General features: G+C 42.2%; 1 protein-coding gene across 1 annotated transcript in view; it reads right to left on the bottom strand.

Annotated features, from left to right (window-relative positions):
* STX12 (syntaxin 12) overlaps positions 1-5,603 on the bottom strand; it is a 40,642-nt gene extending 35,039 nt beyond the window's left edge. The window contains exon 1 of the mRNA XM_044237556.1: positions 5,359-5,603. Within this exon, the coding sequence (XP_044093491.1) occupies positions 5,359-5,476 (118 nt within the window). The 5' untranslated portion in view covers positions 5,477-5,603. The remainder of the gene's footprint in view (positions 1-5,358) is intronic.
* Between the last annotated feature and the right edge of the window lie 7,344 nt (positions 5,604-12,947).

Here is a 12,947-nt window from a genome sequence, read left to right as displayed (position 1 = left end):
AGTCACAGAACTGCTGACCCTAAAACCCATGTTCTTTCTGATTTGACTTTCTTTCAAAATCAAATATACACATTGTATCTACACAATGCATATTGTGTATACATAACTATCTACAGACCTTAGATAGTTACAAAGGGCAGCACTGAAGCACAGCTCAGAGGATTTGTGTAATTTAGATAGCTAGTGAGTTAGGGAAAGATATTAAAGGAGGCACAGAATGAGCAAAAACTTGGAGCAAAAACCAGTGTTTAAGGATGTTAAGAAAAATAGCCTGCCTGTGGCAAAGGGTGCAGAGAAGTAGAGACAATCGCACTGATCTGGGTTAAGATGGCAGAGAGTGAGGGGCGCCTGGCTGGCTCAGGCGGTACGTTGTGTGACTTTGGATCTCAGGGTTGTAGGTTCGAGCCCCCCACTGGGCATACAGATTGGTTAAAAATAAAATATTAGGGGAAAAAAAAAGATGACAGAGAATGAAAACAAGGTAGAGTGTGATGCAGCAGACAAGAGAGAGCCACGGCAGGCTCTTGAGAAGGTGAGTGGTATAATGAAAACAGGATTTTAGACATACTACTTCTGAGAGCGTTATCAGTATGAAGAGAATGGAAACAGAGACACTGGGGGTTTGCTGCTGTGATACAGATGCTGAGATCAGGAAGATTTAAGAGATGGCAATGAAATAAAAAGCAAATCGCAAATGTGAAAATAACTTTGAAAAAACAGCCTATGGGACTTCATGATAATTGGTTTTAAAAATTCAACTCCCTTTCATTTTTTTTTAGTTAAAAAAAAAAACATAGCAATAAGGAAGCAACATTAAAGAAGAGAAATGCTGTTCTTTAATCTCTTCAGAGATAACTTGGAGGATATTAGTTTTTTTCCTATATCTGACACAGTAATACTTGCCCAGACCCCCACTCCATAATAGGCAGAGTCAAGTACATTTCTTCTGTACCCCACCCATACTGATAACAGCCCTTTCTGTACCGGGCAATCGACCCTAGCTGTACCCCTAACAACCCAAGTGGTGGCCTGCTGTATTTCAGCTGATACACTCAGCAATTTCAAACCCACATCTGTGGCTGAACAGCTGGGAAAAAAGCACAACTATCCTCTCAAATTCTCAACCGATACATACTCCCCGCAGGTATACGTCTGCGAGCTCACATTCAGAGCAGATACTTAGTATGACCACCAACTAGCTCTTGGAGAGATGTGGGGAAAGTCATTAACCTGATAACACGGTGGAAACAGTGTAACTCTGCTAATTGCAAACTCCTAATTCCTCACCAAACAACCCTCAGGGAAGAATTCAACTGATACCACCCAAGGTCCTAAGATGTGGCAGCTACCACATAGTACAGGGAGAATGTGGCAGGAAGACTCCAAAGATGGTAGAAAAGCCTCATTCATTCAAATGTACCATTTAGTAAGCATCAAGACCCTAAATGATATGACCCCTGGCTACCTCCCTGACTTCTTTCTTACTATGCTCCCCGTCTATAACTGCAGTCTAGCCACACTAGCTTCCGTGCTATTCTTTGAACACCCTGGAGGGGGCACCTGGCTGACCCAGTTGGTGAAACACGCAGCTCTTGATCTCAGGGTTGGGAGTTCAAGGCCCCTATCAGGTGTACAGAATACTTAAAAATAAACTTTCAGGGGCGTCTGGGTGGCTCCGTTGGTTAAACCTCTGATTCTTGGTCTCAGGTCAGATCTTGATCTCAGGGTTGTGAGTTCCAGCCCTGAGTTGGGTTCCACACTGGGCACTGAGCCGACTTTAAAAAAAAAAAAAAGAAGAAGAAGAACACACTACGATCTTTGCTTTTGCTATTCCCTCTGCCCAGAATGCCTTCCCCCAGCTACTCACACAGCTCTCTCCCTTACTTCACTCAGGTGTCTACTCAAACGTCTCCTCACAGAGCCCTTCCTTAACCATCTGATCTAAAATATACAACACCCACCCTCTTTCTCTCCTCACCTCCATCCCCTTACCCAGCCATTTTCTTCACAGCACTTGTTACTACTGGAGATACACACACACACACACACACACACACACACACACATCTGTATACAAACACATATGTTCACACACACTCTCACAGCAGTGATTTTGTCTCTTATTCATGACGCCAACCCCAGTGTACAAAGGGTGCTCAAAGAGTATCTGTTAACAACAGTAAATGTATGAATCTATCATATATTTGGGACTGAGATAAGTACTAGAAATATAAAAATGAGTAAGTCATGCCCCATGCTTCATGAAAGGAGCTAACAATCTAGCAGCAGAGGTTAGACACACCACATGAGAAAGTTCTATAGCCTCAGGTTTTCCCTAGTTTCCTATGGAGAGTAAAAAAACCAAGTCACTTCTAACTTGAATTGCCAGGTGCTACAATACTGTAATATTAATTAAAAATTATAAAAAGCCGGGCGCCTGGTTGGCTCAGTGGGTTAAGCCGCTGCCTTCGGCTCAGGTCATGATCTCGGGGTCCTGGGATCGAGTCCCGCATCGGGCTCTCTGCTCAGCAGGGAGCCTGCTTCCTCCTCCTTCTCTCTCTACCTGCCTCTCTGCCTACTTGTAATCTCTCTCTGTCAAATAAATAAATAAAATCTTTAAAAAAAATTATAAAAAGCCTAATTACTGGTCATAAGAGATAGACTTGGTTTCAAATTCAGCCACTGCCACTTGTTTGCTCAGTAATTTTTTTTTAAGATTTTATTTATTTATTTGAGAGAGAGAGGAAGAGCACAAGCAGGGGGAGAGGCAGAGAGAGAGGGAAAGGGAGAAGCAGACTGTCCCCTGAGCAGAGAGCCCAACATCAGGATCAATCCCTTGACCCTGGGATCATGACCTGAGCTAAAGCCAGATGTTTCACCGACTGAGCCACCCAAGCACCCGTTTTCTCAGTAATTATTTAAAACTTCCCAGCCTGGGGTGCCTGGGTGGCTCAGTGGGTTAAAGCCTCTGCTTTCGGCTCAGGTCATGGTCCCAGGGTCCTGGGCTCAGCAGGGAGCCTGCTTTCCTCTCTCTCTGCCTGCCTCTCAGCCTACTTGTGATCTCTGTCTGTCAAATAAATAAATAAAATCTTTAAAAAAATAAAAAATAAACCTTCTCAGCCTGTTTCCTAACCCATAAAAGGAAATAATATTGGTAATTACTTAATGGAGTTGTTAAAAAATTAAGTAAGATACTGCATATAAAGCACTTCCCGCATTGCCTGGCACACAGTATGTACTCAATATGTTATCTATTAGTGTTCTTTTTTTTTAAGATTTTATTTATTTATTTGACAGACAGAGATCACAAGTAGGCAGAGAAGCAGGCAGAGAGAGAGAGACAAGCAGGCTCCCCACCAAGCAGAGAGCCCGATGCAGAGCTCGATCCCAGGACCCTGAGGTCATGACCTGAGCCAAATGCAGAGGCTGAACCACTGAGCCACCAGGCGCCCCTCTATTAGTGTTCTTAATGGTTAACTCCAATGATCCCTTGAGCCAGATACCCAACCAACAGCTAAATCCTATTTAATTCTGTCACCAAAGAAGCCTTTCCTTTCCTTCCTTTTCATTTTCACAATTCCTAACCGGTGTCTCTAATTCCAGTCTCTTCCTTCCAATTTAATTTATATATATATTTTTCAATTTATACATTTCTTTTTTTTTCTTCAATTTATACATTTCTAAATAACTAAATCCAAGGGACATCTGGGTGGCTCAGTCAGTTAAGCAGCTGCCTCCGACTCAGGTCATGATCTCAGGGTCCTGAGATGGAGCCCTGAGTCAGGCTCTCTGCTCAGTGGGGAGCCTACTTCTCCTTCTGCCCCTTCCCTCACCCCACCCCCCAGATCCTTCCCAAGTGAAAACGGTATCTTTCTCCCCTGAATACCTACTTAATGCTGCTAGATCTCTTCTATAGTACCGAACCCTTTCAACTTTATATTTTAGTTGTTATGTACTCCAAGGGTTCCCTGTTGAAAGAATCCACACCATGCCAGTTCCTATACTCATATGCCTAATACTCAAACAAATACATGTAGAACATTTCACAGATAGACATTAAGGTTAGGTTTAGCCTCAACAATAAACTTTCAGCCTTGAACCAGAATCTTCTAACTGGTACTACAGTTCCCTCACAAAAGGATATATTGGAACACAAAGTACTATACTTTCAAACCAGTGGTCACATTAATTTTCTTTTTAATTCTTATACATAGCAGGCCACGTCATCTTCCTCCCACTTCTAATTCACCCAGTCTCCCACTCTTCATCAGAAACTTTCCCCCTCTTTATAGAGAACATAATTATAATCCAGGACTAACTGAGCTCTACCCATTAACAGAGTACAGCCAAGCTCACAAAAACACAGTAACAAACAAGGATGCTGTTCCCCATTCTTTCCAAGTAAAGTTGTGCCACTGACCTGTTTATAAGGCTCTGTGATGATTTTCAGGCACAAGAAACTGCCTATATTTGACTCAATCAGCTCAATCAGTCTTACTCAGACCTTAGTGATGGGGTGGGGGTTAGTTTTAAGATGAGCAAAGACATTCTGAAATCCACCACCAACTCTACCATGTCTTGCTTGCTATGTGATTGTGGCCAAGTCCCTGAACTTCTCTGTGTTAAGAGATCTGTTTAAAAAAGCTGCTGAACAGGGAAGGAATGCAGAAGTTTCATCAGCTTGAAATCCAAAAATATGTGCAGATCTTTTGCTACAAAAGACAAAACCATGTAAATGGGAATGTTTTCGGTGAATTCTCTTTATTAAAACAGAAGTTATCTTACCACTCATATACATGTCATTGTATCTGACTTCCAAATTCATTACAGGAAGAGCTGGGTATTAAGTCACCCAAACACATGCACTCTCCACTTCCCTTAATTGAAAGCTGCTGACTTCCAAGGAGCAAAAAGCTGAGCTGAATGTAACTTAAAAGTCTTGATCAGTAAACAACTCCCGATCCAAACTGGCCAGAGAGGAAAGAGAGGTGGGTGGGGGTAAGGCAGATGACAGGAAAAACTCGGCTGACCACTGCGCCAAGTGAACTCACTCACTGCTCCCGAGATGACACACATACCCCTCCCACCCTAAGGCTGTCAAGCTGCTGCTTTGGCCCCCATACCATGAGGGCAGTACACCTGAGAAGAAACTTAAGCTTCAGCTGGGGCTCGGGACCCTCGGGGAGCCTGGGCCTGACATACTAAAGGATGGCAGCCGCCGCCCCCGCACTGGAGAGCCCGAAGACGGCCTCAGGTATGGCTTTGGCCATAGCCTCGGCCAGGCTCCGCATCCCGACAACCTCACCCGGGCCTGTCCCCGGGGCAGCCCCTGCCCCCCATCCCGGACCCCCAGCTCACTGGCTTGGCTGATCCGCTGGATGTTGCCACTGCACGTCTGTATGATGCTGTTGAAGTCCCGGAGCTGGGGCCCAGAGGACCCCGGGTTCCGATACATGTCTAAGGGACCGTAGGACATGACGAGGAACTGGGACCGACTTCTCCTGCACCGAGCTCCTACCGGAAGCAGCCGCCAGACTGAACCCGCAGCCTGACGGGGAAACCGAGAAGAGAAAGGGCGGGGGAAGGGACTAGTGCTGCGTGCGCACTAGCCCCGCCCCCACGCCGCGCGCACGCGCCCCGCCCCACAGTGCGCAGGCGCCGCTGGAACTGGTGCCGGGGACCGTAGCTTAGAGACTGGACGCCTTGGCCTTGGGGAAACGGGGCGGGGCGTGACGTCACACGGTCGGGGCTCGGATTGGAGGAGCTGGTGTGGTAGTGTTGTTTCTCGCCGGAGCCCGGTGACAGGAGGCAAGAATTTTCGATTAGCATAAAATTGTACCAGATGATCTCAGCCCTGACAGCCTATTCTGTTCTAGTCTGAGAATTCAGGCCCAAATATGGGAGAATTCGACAACCCTGAAACTCAGATCGGTAACCAAACTCCTGAAATTCTTCACTCTACTTGCGTCCTGTAGAGCTTTGTAGTAATTGCAGAGCGCTTTCATGGTTTACAGACCGCTTTCATTTCTCCCTCCACCCCTCTTCTAATCTAAACAATAAAGCGATGATAATAATATTTATTGAGCATATACTATGTATGAGTCTTCAATGCAATTCATTTGTTCATAAGCTCTACCATAGCAAAGGACAATGATCTAACCATATTTTTACGTTCAGAATAGATAATGGAAAATCGGTTTTTTAATTGTTGAAGCAAAGTAATTCGATAAAACAAGAGTTATTTTCCCTTTTGCAAAACTGAGAAAATTAAGACCACAGTGGTTAATTTGCTTTTCTGAAGTTTGACTGCAAACCCAAACACTAAGCTAACTCCATACTCATCTCGATATTTCCCTAAACGCATTCTCACATTCCCGAACTCATTCTCCATCTAAATCCTTCCCAAACAGCCTCTTCCTTTACTATATATCCCAAACCAGGATTTTTTATTTTTTTGAGAACTACACTCTCAAATTTTAAAAATCATTCCCTTGAGGGTGGGGAAAGAATCATTCCCCAAGTAATTTGCAGATTTGTAATTTGTAATTTCCCCAAGTAATTTGTATGACCTCAATGTTCCCATAGAAGACAGCATTTTGTGAGCTTATCGTAAACGGACAGACGTGGGTAGGATTTGGATTTTGGAAGAGATCTAGATAGGGAGAAGTGAAAGGGAAACTGGCAATGTTTGTTTCCTGTGTTCTCCACCCAACCCCACCCCTGCATACTCTTCAATCTCTGGGGACTGGCAAGAGAGGAAGCTGTTTGCCTATTTGGGAGGAGACCCCAAATGAGGGAAAGAGCTTTAGAGATCTTGTACGCAAAGCTATTTATATTTTCGTTGTGGCATTTTTAAGAGCATTTCTTTCTCTATAGAAAGGGACAGATGACATTTGGGAGCTCTCATTCTGGTTATTAAAATGCTACCATTTCTTAGAATCCATAGTTTTATATCAAATCTTCTAGCTAATCATGTAAGTTGTACTTTTTTACCTATAAAATAGTCTTGATTATTTTTTCATTTACACTTGACTCTATTTCGAGTGAAATTCAGTAAAGGTATTTTTCTCCTAGGAATTGAAGACATAAGGTTTTGTTACTGTTTTCTTTCTCCATCTAAAATAAAAGTGGTTTTCCATCTGTGCCTTGTGCTATCTTGTGCTGTTATAGCAATACATTTGTATCTTGCAAATACTGGATGTCAAATGAACATTTATTATATTTATACAAGAATAGTAAAAAATAACTACCGTTTCTTAAATGCCTATCCAGGCAATGTGAACACATTTTATGAACCTTATCCCCCAAGATAAAACCTATCTGATAAAGACCACCTGTGGTCTGACATAGTTAGGTTTATTAACTTAATGCTGCAAGGGAGACTGCACACCAGAGGAATCATGGGGTTTCTCACCAAGCACAGGAGGAGATAGAGTTATCCTAGGATTTGGGGAAAAGATGGAGTGTAGGTAAAATTTAAAAGAAGCAGTGTTTTGATAGCCTCAAAGCACACCAGGCTAAGGGGATTATCATCAGGCCTGAGCTAACAAGAGGACTCAGGATCTTGTTTCCTTGGAAACTACAACGTGAAGATAAATGTGGACTGTTGTATCTGGAAACCCCTTATCTGAAGCTCTGCACCTGGATTGGAAATTGAGGCTGCTCCTCTGTGTCAAAGTAACTCAAATCCTCCAGGCAGGAGTGGAATATTCCATTCCTACTGATATTTCGAATAGCAAATATCCTGAAAATCTGTGATTTTTCTCAGCATTATGTCCTTTTGTTAACCGACAAAAACAGTTTTCTTGGTTTGCACCCATCACTGGGAGATTAGCTCCTTGGTAACAGATAAGGAATCTGATGTTCTCTAGAGGTCCTGGGTACTTGCCCAGTGCTCTACAGCTATTACGTTGCAAAGCCGTGATTCATACATATTCTATGACCAGGCAATTCTACCCCTAACTAAATACTCAACTGATATGAATATCTATGTGTTTCAAAAACCAAGTATAGGAGTATTCATAATAGCATTTTTTAGGACTAAGCAGCATTTTTCTGTATTAATTATTTTGATGGAGTTATAATTGACTTACAATACGGTGTCATGTACAGGTATTAAGTGTTCAATTTGACATTTGTATACATCCATAGAACAACCACCTATCTCAAGATATAGACCATTTAATCATCACCCAAGGAAGTTTCCTTGAGCTATGCTCCTTTCTATCACTTACTTTATAGGGGGAAAAAAAGGAACATAGCAAATGGGTCAGGGTTGTACAAAAACACCAGTGAACTGCAGGTTTGTACATGTTGCTCTAACAAGCTGTGCTCCTTTGTAATCAGTTTCTCTCATCCCCAGAAATCACTTTCCAATTTTTATCACTGAAGATTTGTTTTCCCTGTTCTTAGACTTCGTAGAGATGGAATCAAATTGTATGCATTGTTTAGGATTTGGCTTATTTCAATTAACAAAAATATTTGGGGGATTTATTCATGATGTTGCATATATCAGTGGTTTAGTTTTTTTATCATTTAGTACTGTTTTATCATATGAATATACTACAATTTGATTATTCATTCTCTCTCTCTTTTTTAAGATTTTATTTATTTGTCAGAGAGAGAGAGAGAGAGAGCACAAGCAGGGGGAGCAGGCAGGATGAGGGAAAGCAGACTCCCTGCTGAGCAAGGAGCCCGATCCTGGATCCTAGGATCCTAGAATGAGAATCATGACCTGAGCCAAAAGCAGGTGCTTAACCAGCTAAGCCACCCCGGCGTCCCTGGATTATCCATTCTCTTATCAATGGACATTTCAATGGTTTCAAATTTGAGGCTATCATGACGAAGGCCAGAGCAGCATTTATTTTTACTAATTTCAACCTGGAAACGATCTGAATGTCCATCAACAATAGGATGGATAAATTGTAGTAGTATTATAGAACACAAAAATAAATGTCCTACTCCTATGTGAGCAATGTGGGTGAACTCATCCAAACAATGCATTACGGGGTGCCTGCCTGACTCAGTCGGTGACCCTTGATCTTGAGGTTATGAGTTCAAGTCCCATGTTGGGCATAAAGCCTACTTAAAAAAAATAAAAAAATAACATAATGTATAGCAAAAGAAGCCAGAAAAAATTGAGTATAGAGCACCTGGGTGGCTCACTTGGTTAAGCAACTGCCTTCAGCTCGGGTCATGATCCTGGAGTCCTGGGATTGAGTCCCAGTGTTGGGCTCCCAGCTCCCACCAGGAGTCTGCTTCTCCTTCTGACTTTCTCCCCTCTCATGCTTTCTCTCTCTCACTCTCTCTCTCAAATGGATAAATCTTAAAAAAAAAAAAGGAAGAAAAAGAAAAATTGAGTACATTCTGTATTAATCCATTTTGATTAGATTCATAATCAGCGAAATTATTATTAAAAGTCAGGACAGTAGGTAGTTAGTTTTGAGAGAGGGAGTGACTGGGAATGGGCACACAAAGTGAGCTTCTAGGATGTTGGTAGCAGTCTGCTTGATTCGGGTGGTGATTATTACATAGGTGCGTTTACTTTGTGAAAATTAATCAAGTCATATACATGTGATGTGTCTTCTTCTGAAGTATGCTGTACATCAGTAAATAAGTTTCCTATTTTTTTTAAGATTTTATTTATTTATTTGACAGACAGAGATCACAAGTAGGCAAAGAGGCAGGCAGAGAGAGAGAGGAGGAAGCAGGCTCCCCGCTAAGCAGAGAGCCCGATGTGGGGCTCGATCCCAGGACCCCGGGATCATGACCTGAGCCGAGGGCAGAGGCGTTAACCCACTGAGCCACCCAGGTGCCCCCTAAGTTTCCTATTTTAAAAATAAAGTATCATTATCACCAATATGGCAAGTTTTCTTGGGAATGATAGGAAAGGGTCAATGGAGATATTCACATAGGTTGCAACAAAAACTATTCAAATGGGCACTCATCATACATTGCTCATGGGAATGCAAAATCAAATAGCCACTTTGGAAAGGAGTTGGGTAGTTTCTTGGAGAACTGAACAAATTTGCCATACAATCCAGCAATCCCACCCCCAGGTGTTTTACCCAGGAGAAATGAAAACACATGTTTCTATAAAGATCTGTACATAAATGTGCAAGGCAGCTTTATTCATAATAACCAAAAGCTGGAAATAACTCAAATGTCCCATCAGCTACTGAATAAACAAATTGTGGTGTATTCATATGATGGAAAACTATTCAGCTATAAAGTAAAGGAACAGACTAATGAAACATGGAATGAGTTACTGAGACATGCAACAGTGTGGGCAAATCTCAAAAGCATGTGTTAAATGAAAGAAGTCAGACATGAAAGCCTTCATACTGTATGATTCCATTTATGACACATTCTGGAAAAGGCAATGCTACGGAGCTAGAAATCAAATTAATGGTTGCCGGGGGCTGGAGTTGGGGGAAGGGGATTAACTACCAAAGGGCATAGGGAAGTTTTGAGGTTGATAGAAATGTTTTATATCTTGATTATGGTGATTACACAATGGTATACAGCTATAAAAACTCTGATCTATATACGAAGACGGGTAAATTTTACTGTATGCAAACGATATCTTATTAAACTAAAAAAAAATATGACACCAGTGTGTCATGAACCAGTGTGATAAAGTGCCATGCACGAGATGGGTAGACTGGAGTCAAAAAAAGGATATACCAGTTGTGGGTTGCATGAGTGTTCTGAGGGCCTAAATGTGATCTTAGGATACAGTAACTATAGAAACCAAAAACAAGTGAACATCCATGGTTATTCCAATTTATGACTCTATTACCTTCTCTCTCAGGAAATAGAAAATGTAGATTCTATAGAAGTCACACATAAAAATTGCTCACAAAATCTAGTGCGTACTAAATGCCAAGCATTGTTCTAATGACTTCTACAGATATGACTTAATCTTCACAACCACCACAAACTAGGTAGAGACAGAACTCAAATTCTGGCATCTGACTTCAGAGTTAACTGTGGCATGGCACCGGTATCAATTTTCAAGCAGAGTTGATAATCTGTTGCAATAACAATGGCAGACACTGGTAAGGAAAGTAGTCATTGATTCCACAAAGAGCTGAGGAATATGAACTACTTCCCCCAAACTGACAGCTTTCATTTCTGGCTTTCAAATCTCGAGGTTCACATCATTTTTACTCAGCTCTATAGGCCAAAGGGCAATGTGGTAGCCAGCCTACAAGACAGACCCCAATGATCCTTACCTCCTTGCCTCCACGTGGGTGGCACCATTCTACCTTGAATAGTGTCAGTAATTTGACCTCTGTAACCAGTAAGGTATTGCAGAAATGCCGGAGAGTCACATCTGAAGGTAGACCATGAAAGACATTGCAGCTTCTGCCTTGCTCTTTTGGATTTGGTTTGGTTCCAGAATCTATTCCCTACGTGGCAGATTCTATTTTTTTTTAAAGATTTTATTTATTTATTTATTTGACAGAAAGAAATCACAAGTAGATGGAGAGGCAGGCAGAGAGAGAGAGAGGGAAGCAGGCTCCCTGCTGAGCAGAGAGCCCAATGCGGGACTCGATCCCAGGACCCTGAGATCATGACCTGGGCCGAAGGCAGCGGCTTAACCCACTGAGCCACCCAGGCGCCCCAGATTCTATTTTTTAAGTTAGCCACCACAATAGCTTCCATCCAACATGCTCTTCTACTTTGTCATCCTCTCATAAAGAGAAGGAATCTATGATTCCTCCCCTCAACTCTGGATGGGGTTCTGACTGTTCAACCAATAGACTGCTGCACGAGTAAGGTAACGTGACCTCTGAGGACACATCAGAAGACGTCTGCATCTTCAGCTTTGTTCACTGGATCACTTGTGCTTGGAGTTCTAGAGCTACCATGGAAGAAGTGTGATATCCTTGACCCACTATACTGGGGAAGGTGAAGTTACATATGGAGGGGTCCTATGTAAGGTGCTCTAGTCAGCATTACTGGATTTCTAGTCATCCCAGCACAGGCACTAGATATACAGATAAAGTCTTTAGAGATGATCCCAGCCCCAGGAAGCGTTCCTCGGCTTTTTAATCTTCCCAACTGAGGACCCAGACACTATAGAACAAAGACCAGTCATCCACACAGTGTCCTTTCCAAATTCTTGATCAATAGGGTCTGTGGGCATATTTAAATTTGGGGGTAGTTTCTAATGTAGGAATAATAACCGGGATACCCTGTAACTCCTGATAGTTTTGGTCTTCCCAAAAATGGCCCCTCCTTCAAGACCCTTGAGCCAACCACCAGTTGAAGATAGCTATACTGTAGGTAACATATGATCTTAAACTGCAAAGTCCTAAATTCTGAGGGTTATTTCAAGAGGCTGAAGACCTTTTTGAAGAACTGTTTATACTGTATATTTCCCCTAAAGCAGTTAAGCAGCCTGGGTAAATGGATAAATTAATTCACACAATAAAGATGGTTATAAACATAGCCTACTGTCTTAGTCTTTCCAGGCTGCTTTAACAATATATCGCAGACTGCATTGCTTATGAACAACAGAAATTTATTTCTCAAGAGTTCTGGAGGCTGGAAAGTTCAAGATCAAGGTGCCAGCACGGTTACATTCTAGTGATGGCCTTCTTTCTGATCTGCATTCCATGGCTCTGGCTGCGTCTTCACACATTGGTAGAGGCAAGGTATCTCTAATTTTATTCGTGAAGGCAGAGCTTAAGCACCTGCCAAAGGAAGGTCCCACCTTCTAACACTATAATCTTTGTGGATAAGTTTTCAACATATCAATTCGGGAGGCACATTCAGACCATGGTACCTACAAAATAAGACAGTCTTCAATTTAGGGAAAGTAAGTTGTCATTGAGTCTATGGAATAGAATGAACAGAATGTGACAGTGACAATGTCTGAAAAGTATGTGTTTTTTTAAAATTAACATATAATGTATTATTTGCTTCAGGGATACAAG

This window comes from Neovison vison, chromosome 2 (genome assembly GCF_020171115.1).
Source record: "Neovison vison isolate M4711 chromosome 2, ASM_NN_V1, whole genome shotgun sequence".
Classification (NCBI taxonomy): Eukaryota; Metazoa; Chordata; class Mammalia; order Carnivora; family Mustelidae; genus Neogale; species Neogale vison.
This window is presented reverse-complemented; position numbering and strand designations above follow the sequence as displayed.